The 23410-nt window shown below is 42.1% G+C and overlaps 1 protein-coding gene across 1 annotated transcript in view; it reads left to right on the top strand.

Moving 5' to 3' along the window:
* The window catches only part of LOC118771260 (zinc finger and BTB domain-containing protein 47-like), a 66108-nt gene extending 43693 nt beyond the window's left edge, over positions 1 to 22415 (top strand). The window contains exons 2-6 of the mRNA XM_036519202.1: positions 13364 to 14755; positions 16600 to 16747; positions 19465 to 19580; positions 21137 to 21281; positions 21623 to 22415. Coding sequence (XP_036375095.1) covers positions 13364 to 14755; positions 16600 to 16747; positions 19465 to 19580; positions 21137 to 21281; positions 21623 to 22056 — 2235 coding nt within the window. The 3' untranslated portion in view covers positions 22057 to 22415. The remainder of the gene's footprint in view (positions 1 to 13363; positions 14756 to 16599; positions 16748 to 19464; positions 19581 to 21136; positions 21282 to 21622) is intronic.
* The last annotated feature ends 995 nt before the right edge of the window (positions 22416 to 23410 follow it).

The following is a 23410-nucleotide window of genomic DNA, read 5'->3' as shown; positions in this document are numbered from 1 at the left end:
ATTTGATGCCCTAGGCAAGATTTTAACTGGTGCCCCTTGCATCGCAGCTTATTCCACCTTGGTTAATTGTGGTTTTAAACTATTCTTTATGGTCAGAACATGACAAACACTTGCCAAACAGCGGAACATTTCACAAATCTGAGATAGAACATTCAAAACAATTATAATGATAAAATCTATTTTCAACATCAAAATATGCATGAGTAAAATTAAGTAAAATCCTTTTTCAGTCCTTTTTCCTCAACAAAATAAATATCTTAATAGAAAAATTAAGTGCTACAGTGTGATACAGCACACATGTAAGATGACTCAGACTGCAAAGTGTTTTAAAGGATAATGCCAATAAATAAAACAGTACATAGACAAAGAAATCTTAATTCTGGTCAGCATGCCAAACCCTTTGTACAGACAGGTTGAAACCTTTTGTGTTTTAGCTGACAATCTAAACAAAATAAAGACAAAGGAAAAATCTCAGCTGTGGTCAGTATGTTCTGTACAAGTTTTAAACAAGCAAAGCCATTACTCTACAAGTTACAGGCAAGAAAGACAAGTCTGTCTACAGACTCGGGTTTTAAAGCTGCCCTGTGACAGCTGATAAGCTTTTTGAATCCCTCATTTTCGACAGTGCTAATGGGAAGCGTGTCTTTTGCAATGCAATATGCAATTGCATTTGTGATGTCTTTGTGTCTTCGTTTTTTTGTCGTAAGGCACAGTGCTGGAAAATGCTGATACGATCGTTTGCTTCTGGGTAGTCGCACTGGGTACTGGCCTGGTGCTTGTCAAGGGTCCACTAACAACACTCGTTTGGGACTGTAATTTCTTACTTCCTGCGTGTTCTAACGGGTAATATTGTTTCAAATGATGAAACAGGTTTGTGGTGTTGCCTGTCTTTGATGGCACGTATCTTCGGCACAGTTTGTGCATGCTGCTCTGTTTTTTGTCGGATTGTAAATAGCCAAAATATCTCCAAACTACTTTCTTGTCGATGATGTCTTCGTCCTTTGAGCTGGTCATGGGCACTGCTTTTTCTTCGATGCCGCTCATTTCACTTATTTTGCTTATTCCACTCCAACTACAAGCCTGTCAGCCACTGTGTCTGTAAACAGTAACCCGTTCTGGCCTGAATTTATACCTCTCACCATGCAACCAAACTTGCGGAATGCATACCTCTATTCCTGCAACATGATTGGCAGCTCGTGATTCATTTCTGTGCATGATCTAAGCATGGACATTAATTATATCGAACATTTATCAAAGATTTGTTATATTTCTATCAAGTAAAATTATATCATGATAATAATTGTTATCGTTTTATCGTCCAGCCCTACTTACAACTATTAATTACAAAAGGTGATGGAAAAGAAAAAGCATTTTAATTGACTATTACAAGCAGGGCTAACATTTGCTAACTAGACTAAGATTTCAATAAAAATGTACGCCTGGCTTCTTGAGGCAGACAGTGGATGGTTCGTGCAGCACACTTAAAAGAAAAAGTGTATTTCTCAAGATTATGTTGTAGGTTATTCCCCAAACACCTGAATAGTCTTTCCAACTTTCCCTGTGAATTTAAGGTGGGAGTAACTGACATTAACTCTAGCTATTTATTACATTAGCGAGCATTACTATCGTCCAAAGTAAGCTAGTAACATCCTGCTCCAACGGTAACTAGTATTTAGTATGCAATAGATAAACTATTCATTCATCACATTACCTCTGTCTGCTTCCCGTTTTTCCTCCTCTTGTCTTCTTCTTTTTCTTCCCTGGGCACCAGAGGGCTTTGGTCTTTTTGACATGATTACGCTACTGATGTTAGCCTAATCGTATCATGTTTCACAGTCACTAGCTCAAATTACTCGCCCATCCCACAACCAGGTAAGTCCACGATGCGCCGGGGTGATGCTACAGGCAACCCAGAAAATAGGCTAAGAAGTTATGTTATTGTGGGATTTTTTTTAATATTTCGAAATAATAGTATTAAAATAGTATTAGTAAAAACTACAAAAAGTTACAAATTTTGATTTTTTTTTTTCTTCCCTCATTTGGGGCGCCCCTATGGAATGACAGCGCCCTTAGCATTTGCCTATACCGCCTATGCCAAGGGCCGGCCCTGCATATACGACCATTTTGGTCACAGTCTGGAGCCTTGGATACCCAAACCTCTACCAGACAATGGATCCAGTGCTTTTTTTTTTCAGAACCAATTCGTCTACCTCCATCTTCTATTACCGTTTCCGAACTCGGCACGTATAACCTTGCTTTGGCGCTTTGCTTCTTTTGCTCTCTCCAGGCTCTTTCCCTGTTCCTTCCAGATACAAAAACACATATCTCACCTATATACATCACACACACTCGCCCAGGAGAGTGGTCTGGATGGGCGGGTAAGTGTGTGTGACGTATGTATGTGAGTTGTTTTCTTTTTGTGTCCATGAGAGAGCGAGAGAAGCGGAACACCAAAGCGAGTCTCATGCCGGCGGCTTAAGAAAAATTATGTGACAATTTGTACTCAATGGTCGCAATATAGTCATTTACTACATCCCATGTAGAACAAGCCACCTTGGAAAAGCCATGCCCCCAATGTACGTCCAGAGCATGGCCAAGGTGTGTCCAAGCCATGCCCAGGCCATGCCCAACTCATGCCCAAGCTGTGCTGACCATGTCCACATCAAGCTGGCAAACTATGATGTATGCCCACTATTTGGATTGTGTCCTGTTGTGGAGGACAGAAGCTGTGAAATCAGTATGTGACAAACCATAGCTTGCAGAACATACTGTATGAGACCAGGCAAGGAAGGTAAATCTCCACACTCACAACTACTTACATGCACAAATGCATCTTGATGTACACTGTTGCATCTGTGTACCAGCTGCCTGGCTAATGTGCATTTTCAGATCTTCAACCAGCATAAACAAACGAAGAAATACAAACCACATGACTGCACCTGTCTGGGACTTAGCTTTTTTTTTTTTTCCTTTGAACTAAATTTCACATTCTTACAATAATGCATTTTTGTACCTGAAGCAAATTACTCTTACAAGTTGCATTACAAACTTGCAAATATTTTAATTGAACTGTTACAGCAGTGTCACAGCAAACATGTGGTGGCAGCTCTTAGACAGTGTAGGGATACTACTGGGAACCTAATCAACATGTACTAGTGACCAACATGACTGGCCCACATCTCTAGGTCAGTCACACATTTAGGAATGGTCTCCAAAGCATGCATCCAATACTATTTGCACCTGAAGCAAGAAAAAAAAAATCCTATGGCCAAAAAACACAAAGGCCAACAACCAAATTGAATCTTTTAGGCCTACGGTCCTTTGAGGCTTCCCAGTACAATAGAATCACACATGATCTGAGCAGTGAGAATCCAGGGCTTAAAGCAACAAATTTTTCTGAGCAGACACGCGTACGTTTAGCGTTACCACAACAGTTTTAATTCAAAATTGTAAAAAAAAAAAAAAAAAAAACGTCGATCCAATTTTTGGATTGATTATTGATTGATTGGATTGCATTACCGTGCTCAAATTAAAAGTGAATGAAAATTGATCTTCAATAAAAGTTAGTCGAGTAGCAAGATGCTGTGTTACAACTTTGTCCAAGTCATCATCATAGAATCGGACCAATACATTGACAATTCTATCCATGTTGCGGTTTGTAGATCGTCAACGTTCTGTAAAAACATCCGTTTTGACAGCTTGTGCGCTAAACATTGCCTAATGTGACAGGCAATGTCGTGAGTGGATAGGTAACTGGGTATTTTGTGCAGGTTACCTAGCGTTGGCGCTATCCTGAAAGACAAGTTATGTTCCGCTGTAAAAAGCAGCTCCCGGGCTCGTTTAATTTGTGACAACATTCGCCGAACGTTTGGCCGTCGTTTTCATCTAACCAAGCCTATCGCCATTTATTTTTGTGCTTGTGTCTGCGCCAACCTTCACAAGTTTCACTTCCATGCTCCATCTATTTGAATGCTAGCCTATTGTGCAGTAATCAACTGATATAGTCCTGCAAGTACTTCCTGGCACCGCCTCACAGAAAGTTGAAACTAGTTGCCGATTGGATAAGAACAGTGCTCTCGTGCCAGTACGTCGCCTAAACAGGCTACCATTTGTTAAATCTCATCCAAAAAAAAAAACACCACGTCAGCGATTGTTTTTAACAAAATTGCGTTCCGGTCTGGTAATATCAGAGCCCGTATACGCTAGTAATAATTTATTGCCTGATCTAAAATTTCTGCACGTCGGACTTCTGGACTTCTATATGTATGTATATATAATGTATATACATACATGCAGTGGATATAAAAAATCTACACACCCTTATGAAATTGCAGGTTTTTGAAATGTAAAGACAGAAATAACAGCAATGTAAATGTCAGACTTTTCCCATCTCCCCTCGCAATTTTAAGGAACTTGAACTTTTTTGCAAAGAAGAGTGGGATAAAATTCCAAAATCTAGATGTTAAGATGTTATTCACAAAGACTTGCTGCTGTAATAAATGCAAAAGGTGCTTCCACAAGGTGTTAGTTGGGTGGGGTGTGCAGACTTACGCAGTCAGGGTGTTGTTTTTTTTTATTATTTATTTATTTATTATTAAAATTTTCCTGATAATTAACTATTTATTTTTTGTTTTTGTTTGTTGGAAGACATTACAGATGGAAAAAGTCTGACATTTACATTCTGTTTACTGTTTTGCTGATTGTCTCTCTATCACTGTGTTTTATGTATGCATTTATTGAAATTTGGGGTCTGTTGTGTCACAGGGCAAAGAAGACTGGAATTAGAATTCATTTTCACAGTGTACACAAAGGGCTTGGCATTTAGTTTGATATCCCCGTTTTTAAGAAATGTTTAATCTTTGGAATGATGTGTGATTCACTGGTACTAACTGTGTACTAACCCATCTTACCATAATTTTGAATTTCTATATAATATCAGTACAGTCTCACAGATACCAAAAATGCATGACAAATAAGTTATCCTGGATCAGCTCTAGAAAGTGTGTATGTGTATTGTGTCCCTGTGCAGACATATTGGGAAGTTTTTTGTAGCAATTGAACATATGCTACATGAACTCGCAGATGCAGTTTTCATCATACAGGTAGACACCTCTGATATGCATAATTAATGATGGTTGGAACCATTTTTGAATTGAGTATGTCGGTAGTATGCATTGTTATTTTTTGACAAACTTATTAAAGACTGATGTCTCTTTAAACCTTAATTATGCTGGACTATTGAGAAGAATTTGCATAAACATGGAAGGAATCTATCAAGATTAATAAGAGTTGAGATTAAGTTTAGACAATTTTGCCCCGAGCCGTGTTTACTACAGTCCAAAGGAATGAATCTGTGTTGATTTTACCCCTCCTTGTCAAAACAACTAACAGTGTAACGTCAGCGTGAATTTAGAATGTCATCTGTTGTTCCTTACTCCTTCCTTCTTTATAACTTTCTAATTGTGGCTCATATCATTTTGTTAAATCTCCTAATGTGCGGGAGGTAGTTTGAACTCCTTTGTCTGTTTTGTAAATCTGTTCTGTTTAAGCTATTTAATCTTTATACAAAGAATATAATGATTTGCTTAACCACCTCTTTACTCTGGGAACTGAACAAGACCATATTTACAAATCACCATCTTGTTACCTGTTCTTTGAAAAAAAAATTTTGATCATGTGATCTCAGACTGCCAATCTGTAGATATAATTTAGGCATGTACTCTAAACTTCTTGTGTCTTACCATGGTGAATCTGAATTAGAATTAATTTTAGCAGTGAGCTGACCTTTGTAGTGCATTCTGACCTCAGTAAAACTAACATTTTATAAAATATTAGTATTTCAATGAAAAATTAATGGCTAAAATGTTGCAGAACAGACTCTTGCATGCTGAAGTATCCGTTCATGGCTCATGCATTGAGAGACGGGAAACTGTAAGAAAATTGTGAACCAGGATTGGAGTGAGATTTGTCTGCCATGCAACTGCTTTTAATGAGCATAATTCTTATTGAACTGAAAGAGCTGATGAGAAACAGCATATTAATTGCAATATTTCCAGAGTTGTTACCCTTTATGTCTGTGTAAATGTAATATTTTGTAATTAAAAGCTTAGTGAGAAATCCTGTTTGCTAAGGTTAATTCCAGGTGGAATGACCTCCTTAACCTTAGAATCCCAGCCCTTTGTATTGTAATCTAGAGAGGAGTTGTTATGCAACATTGATATTCTGAAGCAGAACTTTCAGGGGCTTTAATTAAAGGGAATATGAGGACACTGTAAAGAGCGGACTGCAAATTGGTCCCTAGTGCCAAACATTTCCTGGACGTTTTTAAGTGCAGTGCATTAATAGGGGTATTCTGTATGTCAGTGACTTGTTTGTGTTTTAGAAACTGAAATATGAGAGCAGGCGATAAGCTCCAAACATTCTCCAATTAGCAAAAAAATCATACTTGCCTCTAATATTTAGATATATTCAAAGATAAACATGGATTGCTCCAAATTTATGTTAGAATGTTTCTTCCCCACTCAATGCATTCTGTCTGCAGAGTGGTTTTCACAGATGAATGAAGAGAGAGGTTAACATGCATGGCACAGGAGAGACAAATGGAGAGGCAAGGACAGAATGCCATTCTATTGCTGAAATACCACCAGTCCATAGAGGGCCCTGCACACACAGGTGTTTAATGATCTATGTTTAGTTAAATGTTTAGTTACAGATAGGGCTGGGCGATTTGGCCTAAAAATAAAATCTTGATTTTTTTTCAAACTAATGGACAATTTTCGATTTAAACCTCAGTTTTTTTTTTCTGTTTTTCTCTAAACAAACTAAAAAGACCAAGGCACAATTTCAATAAATATCTTCTTTATTAACACAATAAAAATAAATGAGATTACCAAGTAGTCTAGGCTTATGTGAACAAATCAGTTGTTCAAGGATAAAAAAAATTAAAAGAAAAAAAAAAAACGGCACCACTTGGCTGTCATTGTTGTGCAAAGATATTTTTTTTTAAATCAAATTGGAAGAAAAATGTCAGCCATCCCTGACAAAACTTGTAAAATAAAAAATTAAATACAATAAATGATGATGATAAATAAATAATAAAAAATACTCTCAAACAAAATAACATCCCTTTAACTTTCTAGGAAGTTGTGTACAGGTTTTTCAAGAGGAAGACAAGCCGTTCTACTGCCTTTGGCTTGAGGCATGCTCTTTGGCATGTTATAATGTTACCCCCTGTACTGAAAACCCTCTCTGAAGGGGCACTTGTGGCAGGAATGGAGAGATATTTCTTGGCCAGATTACTCAGTCTTGGGAAGTTAGCTTCATGTAGCTTCCACCACTGCAGTGGGTCTGTGTCTGGGTCTGTCTCAGATGACAAGTAGGATGACAGCTCAGCTTCAATTTTGTCCTGCTCTGACTGGGAGGCACTGTCTTCTTGATGAAGCTTGTTAGTATTTTCTTCTTCTTTGTTACAGGTTCAGCTTCTTCTTGGTGCACCTGCACAGATGTGCCAGGCTGGGATTTGCTTTTCTCAGATAGAAGAGACATCAGCTCTGTAACAGCTCTTTTCTTGATTCCGTCCACTTTGTCATCTGCCATGTAGGTTGCACGAAACCGGGGGTCCATGAGTGAGGCCACGTCCAGATAGAGTGATAGAGTTCCTGTGTTACAGGGTCATTGTATTTATTGTTGAGGTACTCAAGTATGGTGCTCTTGATTTATTTGGTGAGCTCGGTCTCACCCTCCTCTACCGGTTTGAGGTAGAAGACACTCATGTAGGCCTCACCAGATAGGGCATCAGTAATTTTCTTCATTAGACTTATAGCATTATTCATGGATTCCAACATGTCAATGTCCTGCCAGGTGGGCACCAGGTGCCTGGTTTTCTTGTCTGCTCCCAGGACCTGTGCTACGGCCTTTTCCTGTTCCAACACTCGTTCTACCATCCATCTACCTGTCTTGAACCCCACCTGGCTGGGGACTTGGTGATGCGGTTGTGAGAAGGTAGACCGAGCTCAGCCTGTACCACTGCCATATCTCTTCTCTTCTTCCAAATGAAGGAGTAGGCACTTACAATCTTTTTGCAAACCCTGATGGCACAGTCAATCTGTGGATCTTTCATACCATTCACTGTAAAAAGGAAAGAAAAAGGGAAGAAACCAAAAAGGAACATTTTAGAATGACACAATTTAATCATTAATGTGACAAGGACAGCATTCACACATTGTGATAGTTTAACACTTCTTAATTAAGCTTAATTCTGTTTGACAAAGAAAAAATGTTTCACACTATAGGTATAATTTCATTAATGCATAGCCTACACACATGCACACACACTAGTATTATATTATTTATGCACTTTTATGCAACAGTTAGTTCCGGTCAAGTAATTTGATTGGACAAGAGCATTCCAAAGAGTGCTGATATAGCGCACTGAGGTGGTTACGTCACACTGGTGTCAGAGGTAAGATAGAACCCGAGCCACTTCCATACAACTGAAGTAATACCGCCTTTTTTAGGAATGAGTTCTTCATTTGTGTTCGTGGACATCTTTATGGTATGTCTGCCGGGGGCGAGTTTTGCGCGCGTTCTGGAAAGTGAGAGAGATACACCGGATTTCCTTTTCTAGACCTTTTTTTAAATTGTGATATTGTGGTTCAGCTATTTTACAAATCGTAGGAAAGTAAAAATACAAATTAATCAATTAAATCGAAAAAAATCTCCCAGCTCTAGTTACAGATTAACCAGTAAAGAGAGATCCTGCTCTTTATACTTCTGGCTGAAAATTCTGTCCCTGCCATTTGTGAAGAAAACATTAAGTCACTGGAATTTCTCAATTCCTCAGAAACTGAAGTTGTGAACTTTTTTTTGAACCATGCATATTCTGCTGTATAACTTTTAAGATTTAAGATTTACAAGACTCATTGTGTCTTACGCACCTACATTGCTGTGTCTTACTACCTACATGTTTCACCATTCTTAAGTACTGTTAAGAACTTCCTATGAAATTCTTTACTACTCTATTTGTCCACTCAGTGCCAGCCAGAAGCAGATGGGCTCCCCCTCTGACCCAGGTTCTGCTCAAGGTTTCTTCCCATTAGTCAGGAAGTTTTTCCTTGCCACTGTCACCTTTGGCTTACTCTGAGGGGCCTGGAATACCAATGTAAAGCTGCTTTGTGACAACTCATGTTGTAAAAAGCGCTATATAAATAAACTGAATTGAATTTTTTTTGGTGAGTGCAGAGCCTGTGGACTCCCTAGGGATTAAAGATGTCTGATTGAGTCCTGTAATGCTTGTATAAGTGTGTTGATTTGAGTGCTGCACCTACCCTTGGTGTTTGTACATAGGTGATTTTTAGCATTACTTTCTTGATTGTCATTGGGCTGGGATGTGTGAGTAGGTGGGTTTTTGTAGCAGTTCTGATCCCAGCTGGGGTGTTCACTCTTCAGGATTCATTAGATGGATCATTGTCAATGTGTTGTCACTGTGTGATGGGATTTTCTCGTGACACATAACAGGCTTTCTGTTTCTTTCTGTGATTGAGATAATTATATGTGTGTTGGGAAACTTATTTATTTAAAGTGAATGTGCTCATGTAAGCTTAAACATCCTGTTCAGCTCTCTTCAGTGAAGCACTAGTTTGAAGTAGGCAGGCAGTGATGAAAGTCAATAAACAAGATGTATCTGTTATGTTTTTGTTCTGCTTTTATTTGATTTCCTTAAGGTGATTGTTTTCTGTTTTAAAGTTCTTTTACGATTAGATTGGTTATGTTGTTGGTTATGTTAGATTGGATAATGTTGTCTTTATTGGTGTAGGTCTTTTTAATGTTGATCAAAGCACCTCTTCAGTTGGAAGCTGCTGCCAGTTAGTTGGAGCCTTAGCTAGTTGGAGCCTTTGACATTAAGTAGCAGCACTGTAGTAGTGTAGAGACGCAAGCACATGAGAATTTCTAACTCTTTTTGGCTCTGTGACTCATGATGTTCGGGACATGGAGCTGTGTACATAAAGAAAACAACTAGTGAGAAATCCAATCTGAGTGCCATGGCACTTAACCTTCACTTTACATTACATTACTTGACATTACATTCATTTAGCAGATCCTCTTATCCAGAGTGACTTCCAACACAACAGAACATAAGTGTATCCATTCAAGTTGAATGAGCAACATTGTCAAACCTAGCAACACTCCCAGACGAGTGAGTGTGAGCATAACACTATTCAAGCCCTACCCTATAACACATCACAAAACATCACAAAATCCAAAACACATTGCAATACTACATCTAAAACACATGGCAAGTACTACGAGTAACAGGGCAGGGATTGAGGTGGAACTGAGATGCAGTCTGAAGAAGTGAGTTTTCAGCCTGCAACAGAAGATGGCCAGTGATTCCACTGTCCTAACCTCCGTGGGGAGTTCATCCCATCACTGAGGGAACAGTGCAGACAGGGATTGTGTTTGAGAGGAGCGACCACATTGGGACAGTCAGTTGCTCCATAGTCACAGAGCGTAGCGATCTTGCCGGAACATAGGGTTTGAAGACTGAACATAGCTATGAGGGGGTTCTCATTTACTGTCCTGTATGCCAGCGCCAAGATTTTGAACTTGACGTGAGCGATAACAGGAATCGAATGAAGTGAGGTGACTATGGACTATTTAGGAAGATTGTAGACAAGTCGTGCAGCATTCTGGATTGGTTCTAGGGGTTTAATTGTACATGCAAGAAGGCAAGTAACGACGGAGTTACAGTAGTCCAGGCATGAGAGGATAAGGGTCTAAGCTAGGAGCTGTGTAGAATACATAGTGAGGTAGGGACGGATCCCTAGAATGTTGTACAAAAGGGTGCCCATCTCACCACAACAACCCAAGTGGAGAAGGACAGTTGGTTATCAATCATTACACCAAGGTGATAAGGCTTGTAGATTTTAGGCTGAGGGAGAGGTTGTGAAATGGGGCGGACTTGGATGAGATGAAAAGCATCTCAGTTTTAGCCAGGTTCAGTTTTAGGTGGTGGTCCACCAACCACTGTAAAATGTCTTTCTGGCAAGCTAAGATGCCTGCAGGTGGAAAACCCATTTGTCAGATTTGTCAGACTGACACACTATTGTTATTATTTATTTATTGACAAAATATTTCCGTAGCCTTTGTCTAATACTGTGTATGAATCAGATATAAATTGTGAAACTTGTGTGAATTTGTTACTCAAAGAATTGATAGAGTCGGGCAAAACTCGATAGTAGCAGGTGGATACCCCCTTTGTTGCATAGCTAATCACTTTGCTCTTTTTTCAAAATGCACCTGAGGGTGTGTCAGAGTCATTTTTGTGATCTGGGACCAGACATGTCTGTATGTACTTCTACTTCAACCCTGTGGTCTTGGCTCCCCTGTTATTTAAACATCTGTGTTTCTTATCACAGAAGTGACATCTTTGACATGCTCCGTTTGACAGGCCTTCTCGTCCAACATCAGTGCCTGACCTCATAAATGCTCTGCAGAATGAATGGGCACAAATTCCCACAGAAAAACTCCAAAATCTTGTGGAAAGCCTTCCAAGAAGAGTGGAAGCTGTTAAAGCTACAAAAGGGGGACCAACTCCATATTAAGTATATGTATTTGAATACAATGTCATTTCAATGTAATAGTCAGGCGTCCGAATACTTTTGTCCATATAGTGTAAGTCTGAAAAATGAAGTATTTTAACCCTGCACTCATCCCTAGAGCTATTACAAAATGCAGCCAAATCAGTGCTGAGATATTCCATTACAAGAAAACTCATCTCATACAAAATCTTCCTCCTCATGGATTCCTTACATTTCTTTTGAAAATTAAGTGATATTTTGATTGATTAAAGATTAAACTGTCCATTTTAAAGCAGAAATGAAGCACTGAATAATGTGAGCATTTATTGGTTGTTTTTGATGTTGGGTAAGATATCGTTGTACAATTAAACCTGAAATTCAAGTAGTTTAGCTGGAAAATGATTTTCAGTAGTATTTCAGATTTTTGCCACAAGGGTGCAGCCATCTTTGAACAAGCCCAAATGTGACGTCACCCGCATGGTTGTTTGCGGAGCCGCTCTGTTCTTCATTGGTTTCTGTGGATGTTGCTCGTTATCGCTACTATAGATGGAATGGGGTAACGAGCATAGGAAAAAAGGAGGAGGTTCATTTTGTATTGCCCCTGGATGCTCAGATGAGTATTACAGAACAAAGGAGAGGAGTAAAGCAGTCTATTATCATGTTCTTCCTCTGAAGAAGCCTCAGTTGCTCCGCCGTTGGCTAGCTGGCCTGAAACCCTGTGATCCACCTGTGGGACCAGTGACCACTTTAATGTTTCTGGTTATCAGGAGAAGGGAGGCTTTGATGAGTGTGGGACATTTGTTCACTGCACCAAAAATCGGCTGAAGCCAGACACTGTGCCATCAGTGTTCAATTTCAGTGGCTACAGTGTCGGGAATACCGACAGACCAGTCCTTGCCGAACTGACAGGTGCTGCTCTCCGCCGCAGAGACAGGGTGCATAAACGAGCTTGCCAGGCAGAGGAGCAAGAGGTAGATATACTACTGCCTGTCGAGTTTCCCTCATTAGGCCTACTTCGTTGTGGATGAAATAGGGAAACTAACAGCTTTTTAAAATGCTTTAAAACTGGAGAATCCCAAATATGAATTTGACAACCTCGTGTTTTCCTATGCTCTTTACCCCGTTCCATCTATAGTAGCGATAACGAGCAACATCCAGCTCACATCCACAGAACCAACAAAGAACAGAGCGGCTCCGCGAACAACCATGCGAGTGACGTCACATTTGGGCTTGTTCAAAGATGGCTGCACCCTTGTGGCGAAAATCTGAAATACTACTGAAAATCATTTTCCAGCTAAACTACTTGAATTTCAGGTTTAATTGTACAACGATGTCTTACCCAACATCAAAAGCAACCGATAAACGCTCACATTATTCAGTGCTTCATTTCCGCTTTAAAGCTTGATTTGGGCTGCATAAATTAGTCTTGCTATTCACAGAGGAGGAGAGATGCAGATGTTATGTAGTTTTGATTACAGAAAAATAAGACATTTCCTGGGTGCCATGGTGAATTGAACTCATTGGGATATGTCCTTCCCTGATGAAAATTCACACAGGGGCCATCATACAATGTGATTTCTAATGTGAATGGGCAGATGTATTTCTGTGATTGCAGTGAAGTCCCAATGTGTTCTGAACATTTACAGAATAACATTTACTTACGAATCATTCTGCTATATGCTGAATTTAATCTGGCTTTATTTGGTATGAGCTGTTGAATAGCATAGCACTCTGTATAGCTCATGCATGCTGTTCCGCTAACAGCTCTCTCGCTTGTCTTGCAGTTGATAGTGGAGAAGACTGCAGACTACCCTTCCACAGAGTTCTCGCTAGTGGAAGATGTTTCCCTCCACTTCACGTGTTTGATGGACAGACTGAATGAGCAGCGCCTGTTTCAGCCAGCCCTGTGCGACGTGGACATCGTGCTGGTGCGCCAGAAGAACACATTTCAGGCCCACAAAGGCGTGCTGGCAGCCTACAGCCAGTTCTTCCACTCGCTCTTCACCCAGAACAAGCAGCTTCAGAGGGTGGAGCTGTCTTTGGAGGCCCTCACTTCCCAGGGCCTGCAGCAGATCCTCAACTTCATCTACACCTCCAAGCTGCTGGTCAACGCCTGCAACGTGCAGGACGTGCTTAGCGCTGCTGCTGTGCTCCAAATGAGTGACATCGCCAGCTCCTGCCGTGAGCTCATCAGCAGCCGCTCACTTGGCCTCACTGTCGAAGCGGCCGCCCCACAGGACGGACGGTCCAACGCCGGCCCAGCCCACTTCTACCGCGAGGTCAAGCAGGAAGTGGACCCAGCACACTCTAAGATTTACGCCCGGGAAGGCAGCAACCCATTTTCCGTCCGGGTGGAGGACAGTACAGGCAAGCCCCCACAGCCCCCCACCAGCCCGGTCAAGCCATATTTCAAGGAGGAGCCTGGGAAGGGCGGGGCAGGGGGGCTGTGCAAGATGGAGGACGAGACGGGGCAACCCGAGAACTCGGACACCCGTGCCTCCTTCAACCGTGAACAGATCATTGTGGAGGTCAACCTCAACAACCAGACATTGAATGTTTCCAAGGGCAGTGAGAGTAAGCCACCCCCGGCCGAGGCCTCTGCCCTGCTGACCGGGGGGGCGGGCCTGTGCCCAGAGACCGAGGAAGAGGAGGAGGGGGGAGTGGAAGAGGAAGAAGGGGACGAGGAGGACAACGAGGAGGAGGACGAGAATGACGCAGATTTGGGAGAGGAGGAGGAGGAGGATCTGAGCGAGGAAGAGGAGGAGGAGCTTGGCAGCAGCGAAGTAGATGAGGAGGAAGGGCCTGGAGAGGGTGACCATGACATCTCCGACCTGAGGACATCAGAGATGCCTCGGCGACAGACCAGGGCTTCAGGGGGTGCTGCGCCCACAGTATCCATGCAACAGACCCGGAGTGCCGTCACAAGGGCCAGCAGTGGCCGAGGGCGCAAGAGGAAGAAGAGCCAGGACAGCGTCAGCCAGAAGGTGAAGCTGGAGGAGAAGCAGCACTTCCCTTGCATGAAGTGCCCACGTATCTTCAACAACCGCTGGTACCTGGAGAAGCACATGAACGTCACGCACAACCGCATGCAGATCTGCGACAAGTGCGGCAAGCGCTTCCTGCTAGAGAGCGAGCTGCTGCTGCACCACCAGACTGACTGTGAGAAGAGCATCCAGGTGAGCACAGTGCAGAAAATTCCACACCTGCAGAAGGCAGTGCCAGGAAATGGCTTTTATTTACCACAGTGTCCTTCAAGGGTGTCAGCCTTTATCTAATCAGGCGGTCGTAATGGCCATTTTCTCAGATTAGACCAAGCAAAACAATCACATTCTAATAGCCCACTCTGTGAGTAACAGTGAGGTCTACAGCATCCTCATGGAAAACCATACTGCAGCTCCAAAGCTCTTTATTTTAGGAAGCCACCTCAAGTGTCAAAGTCACAATAATAATATGCAAGAGATACGCTGTATCATGTTTAATCACCTTGAAATTTGGAATGCCTTTCATATAGATCCCCAGTATTCCGCAGCTTAATGCTGATTGGCCTGCACCAAACTGGGTTTAAGGATTTCTTAACACAGACCTCATCACTTTGTCCACAGTCTGTGACAAAGACATGGCTGCTCCCTCAAGGTGACGTGTCAGAATGCTGTTAGCCTTTCAAGCAAGTAATGCTTAAGACACCATTTAGCCAAGACTGATGATGAGTGAGTTTAGATTGCATTTGACAGCAGGTCAGTATTTAACCAATTATCTTTCTATGGTGTCTGCAAATGGGGCTTCACTTGTGTTCACCTGTAGATCAGTATGGCCTTTAAGATGCTAAAGTATCAAACCTGTTCAAGCTATGCCTGATGCTCATCAGAAGCATTTATTACAGCAAAAGGTAGCCTCTGTCAATCTCTCAGCCACAACTGGTCTGTAGAGAATGTTCAATCAAAGCAATTACCTCTACTGTCAGATTTTTTCAAACCTGTTATAGGAATCCAGTTGAAAGCATATGGAAAATAACATTCATCCAAATCATTTGGTGTGGCTTTGAAGCAATTCATTGCTGGAAACAGCTGGAAGTCTGCCATTCCTGTTTTCCCTCCCTTTATCTATTTCTAGTGTCCACACTCTTCGTGAGGTTATAGTACTCATTAGTCTCCCTGAGATGCACAGTGTCACAGTGCAAAGCATTCTGGGATCAGTGCAGAGCTTCCATTAGTCATTTGATTCCATGCTGCAGCAAATAGCAAAGAAAAGTACGTAAGATCTTCTTCAAGTGTGAGACTGTTCTTCTTCAGAGACTACGAACAAACTTTTCAAGTGTGAAATCCAGTCCTTACTACTACAGTGTTGTAGCACTCTGGGGCACGACTGGCTGATAGTGAACATGGTGGCAGCCATTGTTTTATGAAGAGGGTCAGGGGGAGCGCTCTTACTTGGGGGTTGGCAGCTCACTCCCAGGCCCACACCTGCTGGGCTCATTTATTTATCTTTAGTTTCTTGAATCAGTGACAGGCCAAACCCCAGCTATTTATTCAACAAAATGTAATCATAATTTGTATTTGCAGATGGAGATACTTTGTGCAGGTTATAGGGTAATGTTCCCATTAAAATGACATTTAATATGATATTTCCTACCTGTATGTTCACCGTGGAGAAATCCCCACTGAATTCCATAGGAAGGTCCTGCTCTGACATCCTGGTGTGACATTCTACCCTCAAATGCAGGGGCCATTCTACTTCCCTGCAGTTTGTGTTTTAATCTTCATATGAGAATTCAAGGCTCAAAGAGATCCTGTCCTGAAACATTGAACCATAGAGCCAAAACATTTTTCGGTGGTGTTTATTTCTGATAATGTATCTTACATTTTTCCATATAATTTTTATGTATAGCTCTTACTACGGCCAAATTCGTTAGTTAGTTAATTAGTTTAATTTGTACTTGGTTACACTGTATGCCATCTGTACATGTAAAATCTACTAGTGTAGAGCTAAGTGTAGTGCAATGTGCTGGTCTGGTTTCTTACAGTGTGTCACTTGTGGGAAGGCCTTTAAGAAGCTGTGGTCCCTTCACGAGCATAACAAAATAGTCCATGGCTACGCAGAGAAGAAGTTCTCATGTGAGATCTGTGAGAAGAAGTTCTACACCATGGCTCATGTGCGGAAACACATGGTTGGTGAGTAGTGTCAGTATGGGTGTGTCTGTTCTGCTTGTCATAAGCATGGGTCTAACAGTCAAACAGTCTGCCTCAGCATGGGGCTGTCCCAGAATGGTCTAATATTGCAGTGCGCTTCTTAGAGCACTGCAACCTCATTTTCACCTCATCACAGGATACTTTATGATTGCATTGCATAAAGTAATACAGTGTAGTCTGCAAAGGACATAACCACACAAACCTGGTTTAATTGGTTCACTTTGACATCAAGGGAATTTGAAGGTGAACAAAAAAGTATTTTGACATTGAAAGATGGGCAGTTGTTTATTTTACAGTTGAGTATGTAGTAATCTAAATGTAATGTGCTTCCATTAAAATGATTTTTTTACATATCTTGGATTGTTTTTGTTTATTTTTAATGAAGAATGTAATATATAAAAATGAAGTACATGTTTAAATGAGTTCCGCAAAGTAATGGGAAAAGCATGGAATAAATCTTGGCAGCTCTGTCTCAAAGAAGCCCGATTCAAAAATTCCCTCATACATCTGACTCAGGTCTTCCTTTCCTTTAATGTTCTGCATATTTACATATTTATATTACAGAAAGCAGGTGATGCTGTTGTCATGTGCTTTTTGCCCTCAGATCTGCCACAGTGTAACATCTCTCTGCTTTCAGGCTGTTGTGTTTAGCCACTTTGCCTCTCAGCTTCATGTTAGTCTCTGCAGCTCCATTTTAAAACAAGATTGTAATAAATTTCTTTCAGAGATACTCAGAGAGTATTTCCCAGCCCATATATTAGATAATGGAAAGTTATCACTCTTGCTCCCAACACCTGAAACATCCAGAGAGAATGAATGTCTCCAAGTGGATTTAGGGAATTGTAGCAAGTGTGACATTGGGTATGCTTTTTCAAAGAAGCATAGTATTAATTATTTATCATATAGTAATGATAATAAGAACAGTGATGTGACCAGAATAACTACAGATTCTTTCTGATTTTTCACAATTTGGAAACTCTTTGGAAACTGGAATTATGTTGTATTCTTGTTATACAGCACTACAATTTGAAATAAATGTTTAGTTAAAAAAGGAAAGAAAAACTTTGAAAAAAAAGTTTGTATACTCCCTGTTGTACAGTTGATGCCAGTGTGGGTCGAGTTTCTCTTTGTTGGCAAGTAAATGTGTTTGCCTTGATTGCTGTTGCTTTGGTTTCACCCCTCATTGTGAACAGTGGGCTCAAAACGATCACTCTTTTCACAGCGGATCAAAACCAGGGGAGGGGAGGGGGGATAGGGCACGCAGATGCGACTGTCTTTCAGACACACCAAGACTTCCATCTCCTAAGGCTTTTGACGAGTGATACTGAGGCAGCCAGACACATCTGGCATGGAGTCACACAGACACAAAGAGCCAAACTATAAACAGTAGGGACAAAGAACAGCCAGGGGGGACACTGCTGGCATACCACTGAGCATACTGAAGGATTGAACACCTACACACCTGCACACCTGAGAAAATGAGAAAATGAAGCCAAAGCTAAGGGGCACCCTGTGCCAAGCATTTTATCACTTGCTCTTTAAAGGTCATTTACTTGGTGAGAGCTGCATCCAACTAAACATTGTCCTGTGTGCTGTAGTGGTAAGAAGCAGGGCTCATAGCCTAAAGGTTGCTGGCTGCGCTCCCAGATGGAGCTTTCTTGAGAAAAGCACTCAACCTGCTGCTGAAAGCTGTTTAAATAGATTACATACAGGTTATGTAAGAACTCTGAATCGTTGCATTTCAATGCATAATAATACAGAGGATGTTTATCCTCCAAATACATGATGAAGAGAATTATCAATAACCATATGCAACAATGCTGAATTTTAACATTGTTCTGAAAGGCAGATGGAAGCTAACAAGGTTCCCGCTATTTTCCCCCCTCTCTCCTGACAGATAACCCAGACTCCGTGGTGACTCAGACATTAATATGGTAATTAATATCTTCACCCTGCATAGGGAGAATTGCCTGGGGCCACAAATGGGTTTATTCCTAACCAGCTAATCTATTATATTTGTCCTTGTCCGACCTGAAGATGTTAGTACGAAGTTTTACTGCAACATGAAATAAAATGTACTGTCACTTCCATTCTACTGGTATGCAGATAATGTGGTCATGTGTTTTGAATAATTGGATATACTCCTCTGATGAGGAATGTAGTTAAAGGAAAATGGGTTTTCGAGGTTGATAAGTGAGGAACCTGAGGATTTTGTGTGTGGTGTTCTCTTTTATTCTGTGTTACTCTATGCCTTTAATTTCTGCACATAATCACAATTGCAACAATGACTTACGTGTAATCAGGCGAAAATCAGTTCAATTCGATTCATTTCATTTGAGCATTTTCTTTATTGATACCCACGTAGGTACCTAAGAATGAATTTTCACGGGTAAACCCTCAAGGACAGCACCATAAACAACATTAAACACTGTTTAACACATAACACATACTGCGACAATATGATTGCAAGAGACATTGTTTTTAAACTGCTGGTACAGAGGCAATATTTAGATGCAATGGGAAGTTGAGGCTCTAGTACAAAGCAATTGAGACCAATGATTATGTCCATACACACACACCATTATGATTGATGAGAGCCACAGGAGGACAGCCGGTGGCATTGTGAAACTGCACAGCTGGTAGTGAGCATGCTGTCTGCTCCTATAGTGAATCTCAGTGGTGCCCCTCTGCTTTCGTAGCCCACACCAAGGACATGCCATTCACCTGTGAGACATGTGGGAAGTCCTTCAAGAGGAGCATGTCCCTGAAGGTGCACTCCCTGCAACACTCAGGAGAGAAGCCCTTCAAGTGTGAGGTAAGACACCTGCTGAAAAAGAAACTGCAAAGTAGCATAGATGCACAATTACATACACTGATGAGCCAAAACATTATGACCACCTGTCTAATATGCTGTTGGTCCTCCGTGTGCTGCCAAAACAGCACCGACCTGCTGAGGTATGGACTCTACAAGACCCCTGAAGGTGTCCTGTGGTATCTGGCACCAAAACATTAGCAGCACATCCTTCAAGTCCTGCAAATTGCAAGGTGGAGCCACTGTGGATCGGACTTGTCGGTCCAGCACATCCCACAGATGCTCAATCGGATTGAGATCTGGAGAATTTGGAGGCCAGGGTAATACCTTGAATACTTCATGTTCCTCAAACCATTTCTGAACAACGTGTGCAGTGTGGCAGGGCACATTAACCTGCTGAAGGAGGCCACTGCCATCAGGCAATACCATTGCCATGAAGGGGTGTACCTGGTCTGCAACGATGTTTAGGTAGGTGGCACATGTCAAATTGACGTCCTCATGAATGGGTGGACCCAGGGTTTCCCAGCAGAACATTGCCCAGAGCATCACACTCCCTCCACCAGCTTGTCGTCTTCCCACAGTGCATCTTGGTGCCATCAGTTCCCCAGGTAAACGGCGCACACGTACACAGCCATCCACGTGATCTAAAAGAAAACGGGACTCATCGGACCAGGCAACCTTCTTCCACTGCTCCAAGGTCCAGTCTGACACTCCCGTGCCCATTGTAGGTGCTTTCGGTGGTGGACAGGGGTCATCATGGGCACTCTGACCGGCCTGCGGCTACACAACCCCATATGCATCAGGGTGCGATGCGCTGTGTGTTGTGACACATTCCTCCCGTAACCATCATTAAAATTTTCTGTGACTTGTGCCACAGTAGACCTTCTGTCAGTTCGGACCAGACAGGATAGCCTTCGTTGCCCTCTCGCATCAATGCCCTGTCACCAGTTTGTGGTTTGTCCCTCCTCAGACCACTGTCGGTAGGTACTCACCACTGCTGACTGGGAGCACCCCACAAGCCTTTCCGTTTCAGAGATGCTCTGACCCAGTCATCTGGCCATAAAAATTTGGCCCTTGTCAAAGTCGCTCAGGTCTTTACTCCTGCCTATTTCCCCTGCATCCAACACATTGATGACGAGAACTGATTGTTCGCTTACCATCTAATCTACCCAGACCTTGACATGTGCTCTTGTTTGGAGTTGATCAACGTTATTCGGTTCACCTGTGAGTGGTCATAATGTTTTGGCTCATCAGTGTATACATGTTTGTACATACATACTGTATGTATCAACAGATATGCAAACAGGCTAACAGAAGGACACATTGACTAACAAACATATTTACAGTAAATAAATATACACATTACACATGCACATACGTGTAATCATGTAAATTGGTGCAAACGTACATACAGGTGGGAGTACCCATCTACGTGCTAGGCATGCATGCATGAGGATACACACACATGTAGAGACACACACATATGCATATGGACACACATACATGTGTACAGATATACACTTGCATACAGACACACATGCATTCTCTCTATGTTGCAGAACTGCAATGAACGGTTCCAATACAAATACCAGCTGCGCTCCCACATGAGCATACACATTGGACACAAGCAGTTCATGTGCCAGTGGTGCGGGAAGGACTTCAATATGAAGCAGTACTTTGATGAGCACATGAAGACTCACACTGGTGAGTGCTGACCGAGACTTAGCAGGGCCTGTGACAACTAGTACCAGCTGATTCAAGTGTCCAATCAGTGTCTCCAATTAAGTAATTAAGATTGTAATTGTAACAAAGAAACTCCAGTGGACATCTTGATAGTTGAGCATCATGTATCAGACAAATGTACGTGGTTTGTGTTTTCTGTGGACTTATTTTCCTAAGCAGTGTGCGTTTGCTTATTCTGTTCATGTAAGAGACTTGACATAGTGCTAGGTCCACTCTAGACTGTCAGCAGGATGTGGAGTGTGTTTGAGCTAGACTGTTGGGTTTTTTGTGTATTTGCTGATCTCCTCTGTCACCCCCTGTAGGAGAGAAGCCGTACATCTGTGAGATCTGTGGGAAGAGCTTTACCAGCAGGCCCAACATGAAGCGCCACCGGCGCACGCACACAGGCGAGAAGCCATACCCCTGCGACGTGTGCGGCCAGCGCTTCCGCTTCTCCAATATGCTCAAGGCCCACAAGGAGAAGTGCTTCCGGGTCAGCAACCCTGCCCCCCCTCAGACCGATCCCCTCAGCCTCGACCCTGCCTCCCCGGCAACCAGTGCAGAGGGGGCAGCCAATCAAGTGGAACCAGTGAACGCATCAATAGCAGCTGGTGACGTCGTGGCACCCCGCGCCCATCATAGCTCCCCCCTCTCCCTGCCCTTGCTCCATTCGATGGGAGGTTTCTCCCCCACCCCTCACCTATCCACTCTGCCTCCCATGTTCCCTGCTGGAAGGATTAACTCCAACAATAATTAAGCATTCTTGAGGGGTTTTGTCATTTTTTTGTCTTTTTTCCTAAACTTGGAGAAGACTGACACAGAGAGAAACTGCCATCAGCCAATTACAGACTCAGATTTAATCCACCAGGATTCCTACAGCTACAGGACTTTTGTTTTTTTCTCTCTTCTCTGATACACCATTCAGAGATTACGAACAAGTACAGAAAGAATATTTACATAGCAGAATTTTATAAATGTGTTTTGAAATACTAAATAGTCTCAAAAGCCCTTAACCTTTGTTTCATACGACTTTTTTCCATTTGGATCTGTATTGTTTTCCCATAAGCTGAAGGATAATGCCTCACCCAGGAGCTGCTTCCTGTCTTTGGATTTGCACATGGCTTCCCGTGCTCCTGTTTCTTGCTCTATAAAGAACATTTGCAATGGAACTTGTTAGCAACATGTCTTATTGCTACTGAATGGAATCAGTACTCACTGTTGATTGTATGTATAATATTTTTTCTGGGTTGTGATGTGTTTTTTACTTTATGTGACAGGTGAAGTTACTCGGCTGATGTGAGGTCTGGTTCCACACTCCTACCGAGCAGGAATATGTCTTGGGAAAACCCTCTACTCATCTGCACCTTTGTGTTGTTATCATTGTTCTGGATGTTTCTCAAGAGATTCCAGGGGATTTGAGCGGCTCTTCAGAAGGAAGATCCCAGATACACGCTGTTACACAGAGTTGTGAAAGCTTTGTGAAAAGGAGACCAGCAGCACGAACAGGCCTAGAACTCATTGGAGCCACATGGGATCCTCAAACAAGAAACAGTGGTAACAAGTGTATATGTGTGATGACAATAAGCTAAAATTATTCTCTTCCTTTCCTTTGAAGATGTAGCACAGCATATCCCTCATCTGTGGCTCCAGTGATATCCAAAAATTCTCTTTTTTTGTTTGTTTTTTTGTCTTTAAGTATGTTTTCCATTGCTTTGCAGTAACCAAATTTTCTTAGCGTAGTTGCTAGGGCAATTGAATGCTGCACTTCTTAGCCATTCAAGATCTTTTTTATCCTGCAGGGATATTTATGATCTACTCTAGTCATGTCCTCCAGTCTTGGTGCAGTGGATTGTGAATTGCGTTGCCTTGCTCTTGCAATGCTTCTTTGAGGGTGGTAACGCATGTGTGCATAGCAAGGATGGAAGACTGTGTGACGTATGGCTTTGGAGAGCTGTGCGATGCGCAGAGGTGCAGAAGGTTTGCGGTTCTGTGTAGCATGAGGGTGGAATGCAGAGTCTGTAAATATCATGGTGTTTCTAACCATTCGATCCCCATGGCTTTGGGTGGCACCGATGACTGGGCGGAGCCCCACAGCTCAGCCAGATGGATCA

The sequence above is a fragment of the Megalops cyprinoides genome, chromosome 24, assembly GCF_013368585.1.
Source record: "Megalops cyprinoides isolate fMegCyp1 chromosome 24, fMegCyp1.pri, whole genome shotgun sequence".
In the NCBI taxonomy this organism is placed as follows: Eukaryota; Metazoa; Chordata; class Actinopteri; order Elopiformes; family Megalopidae; genus Megalops; species Megalops cyprinoides.
Note: the sequence above shows the minus strand (reverse complement) of the source record. Positions and strands in the feature narration are given on the sequence as shown.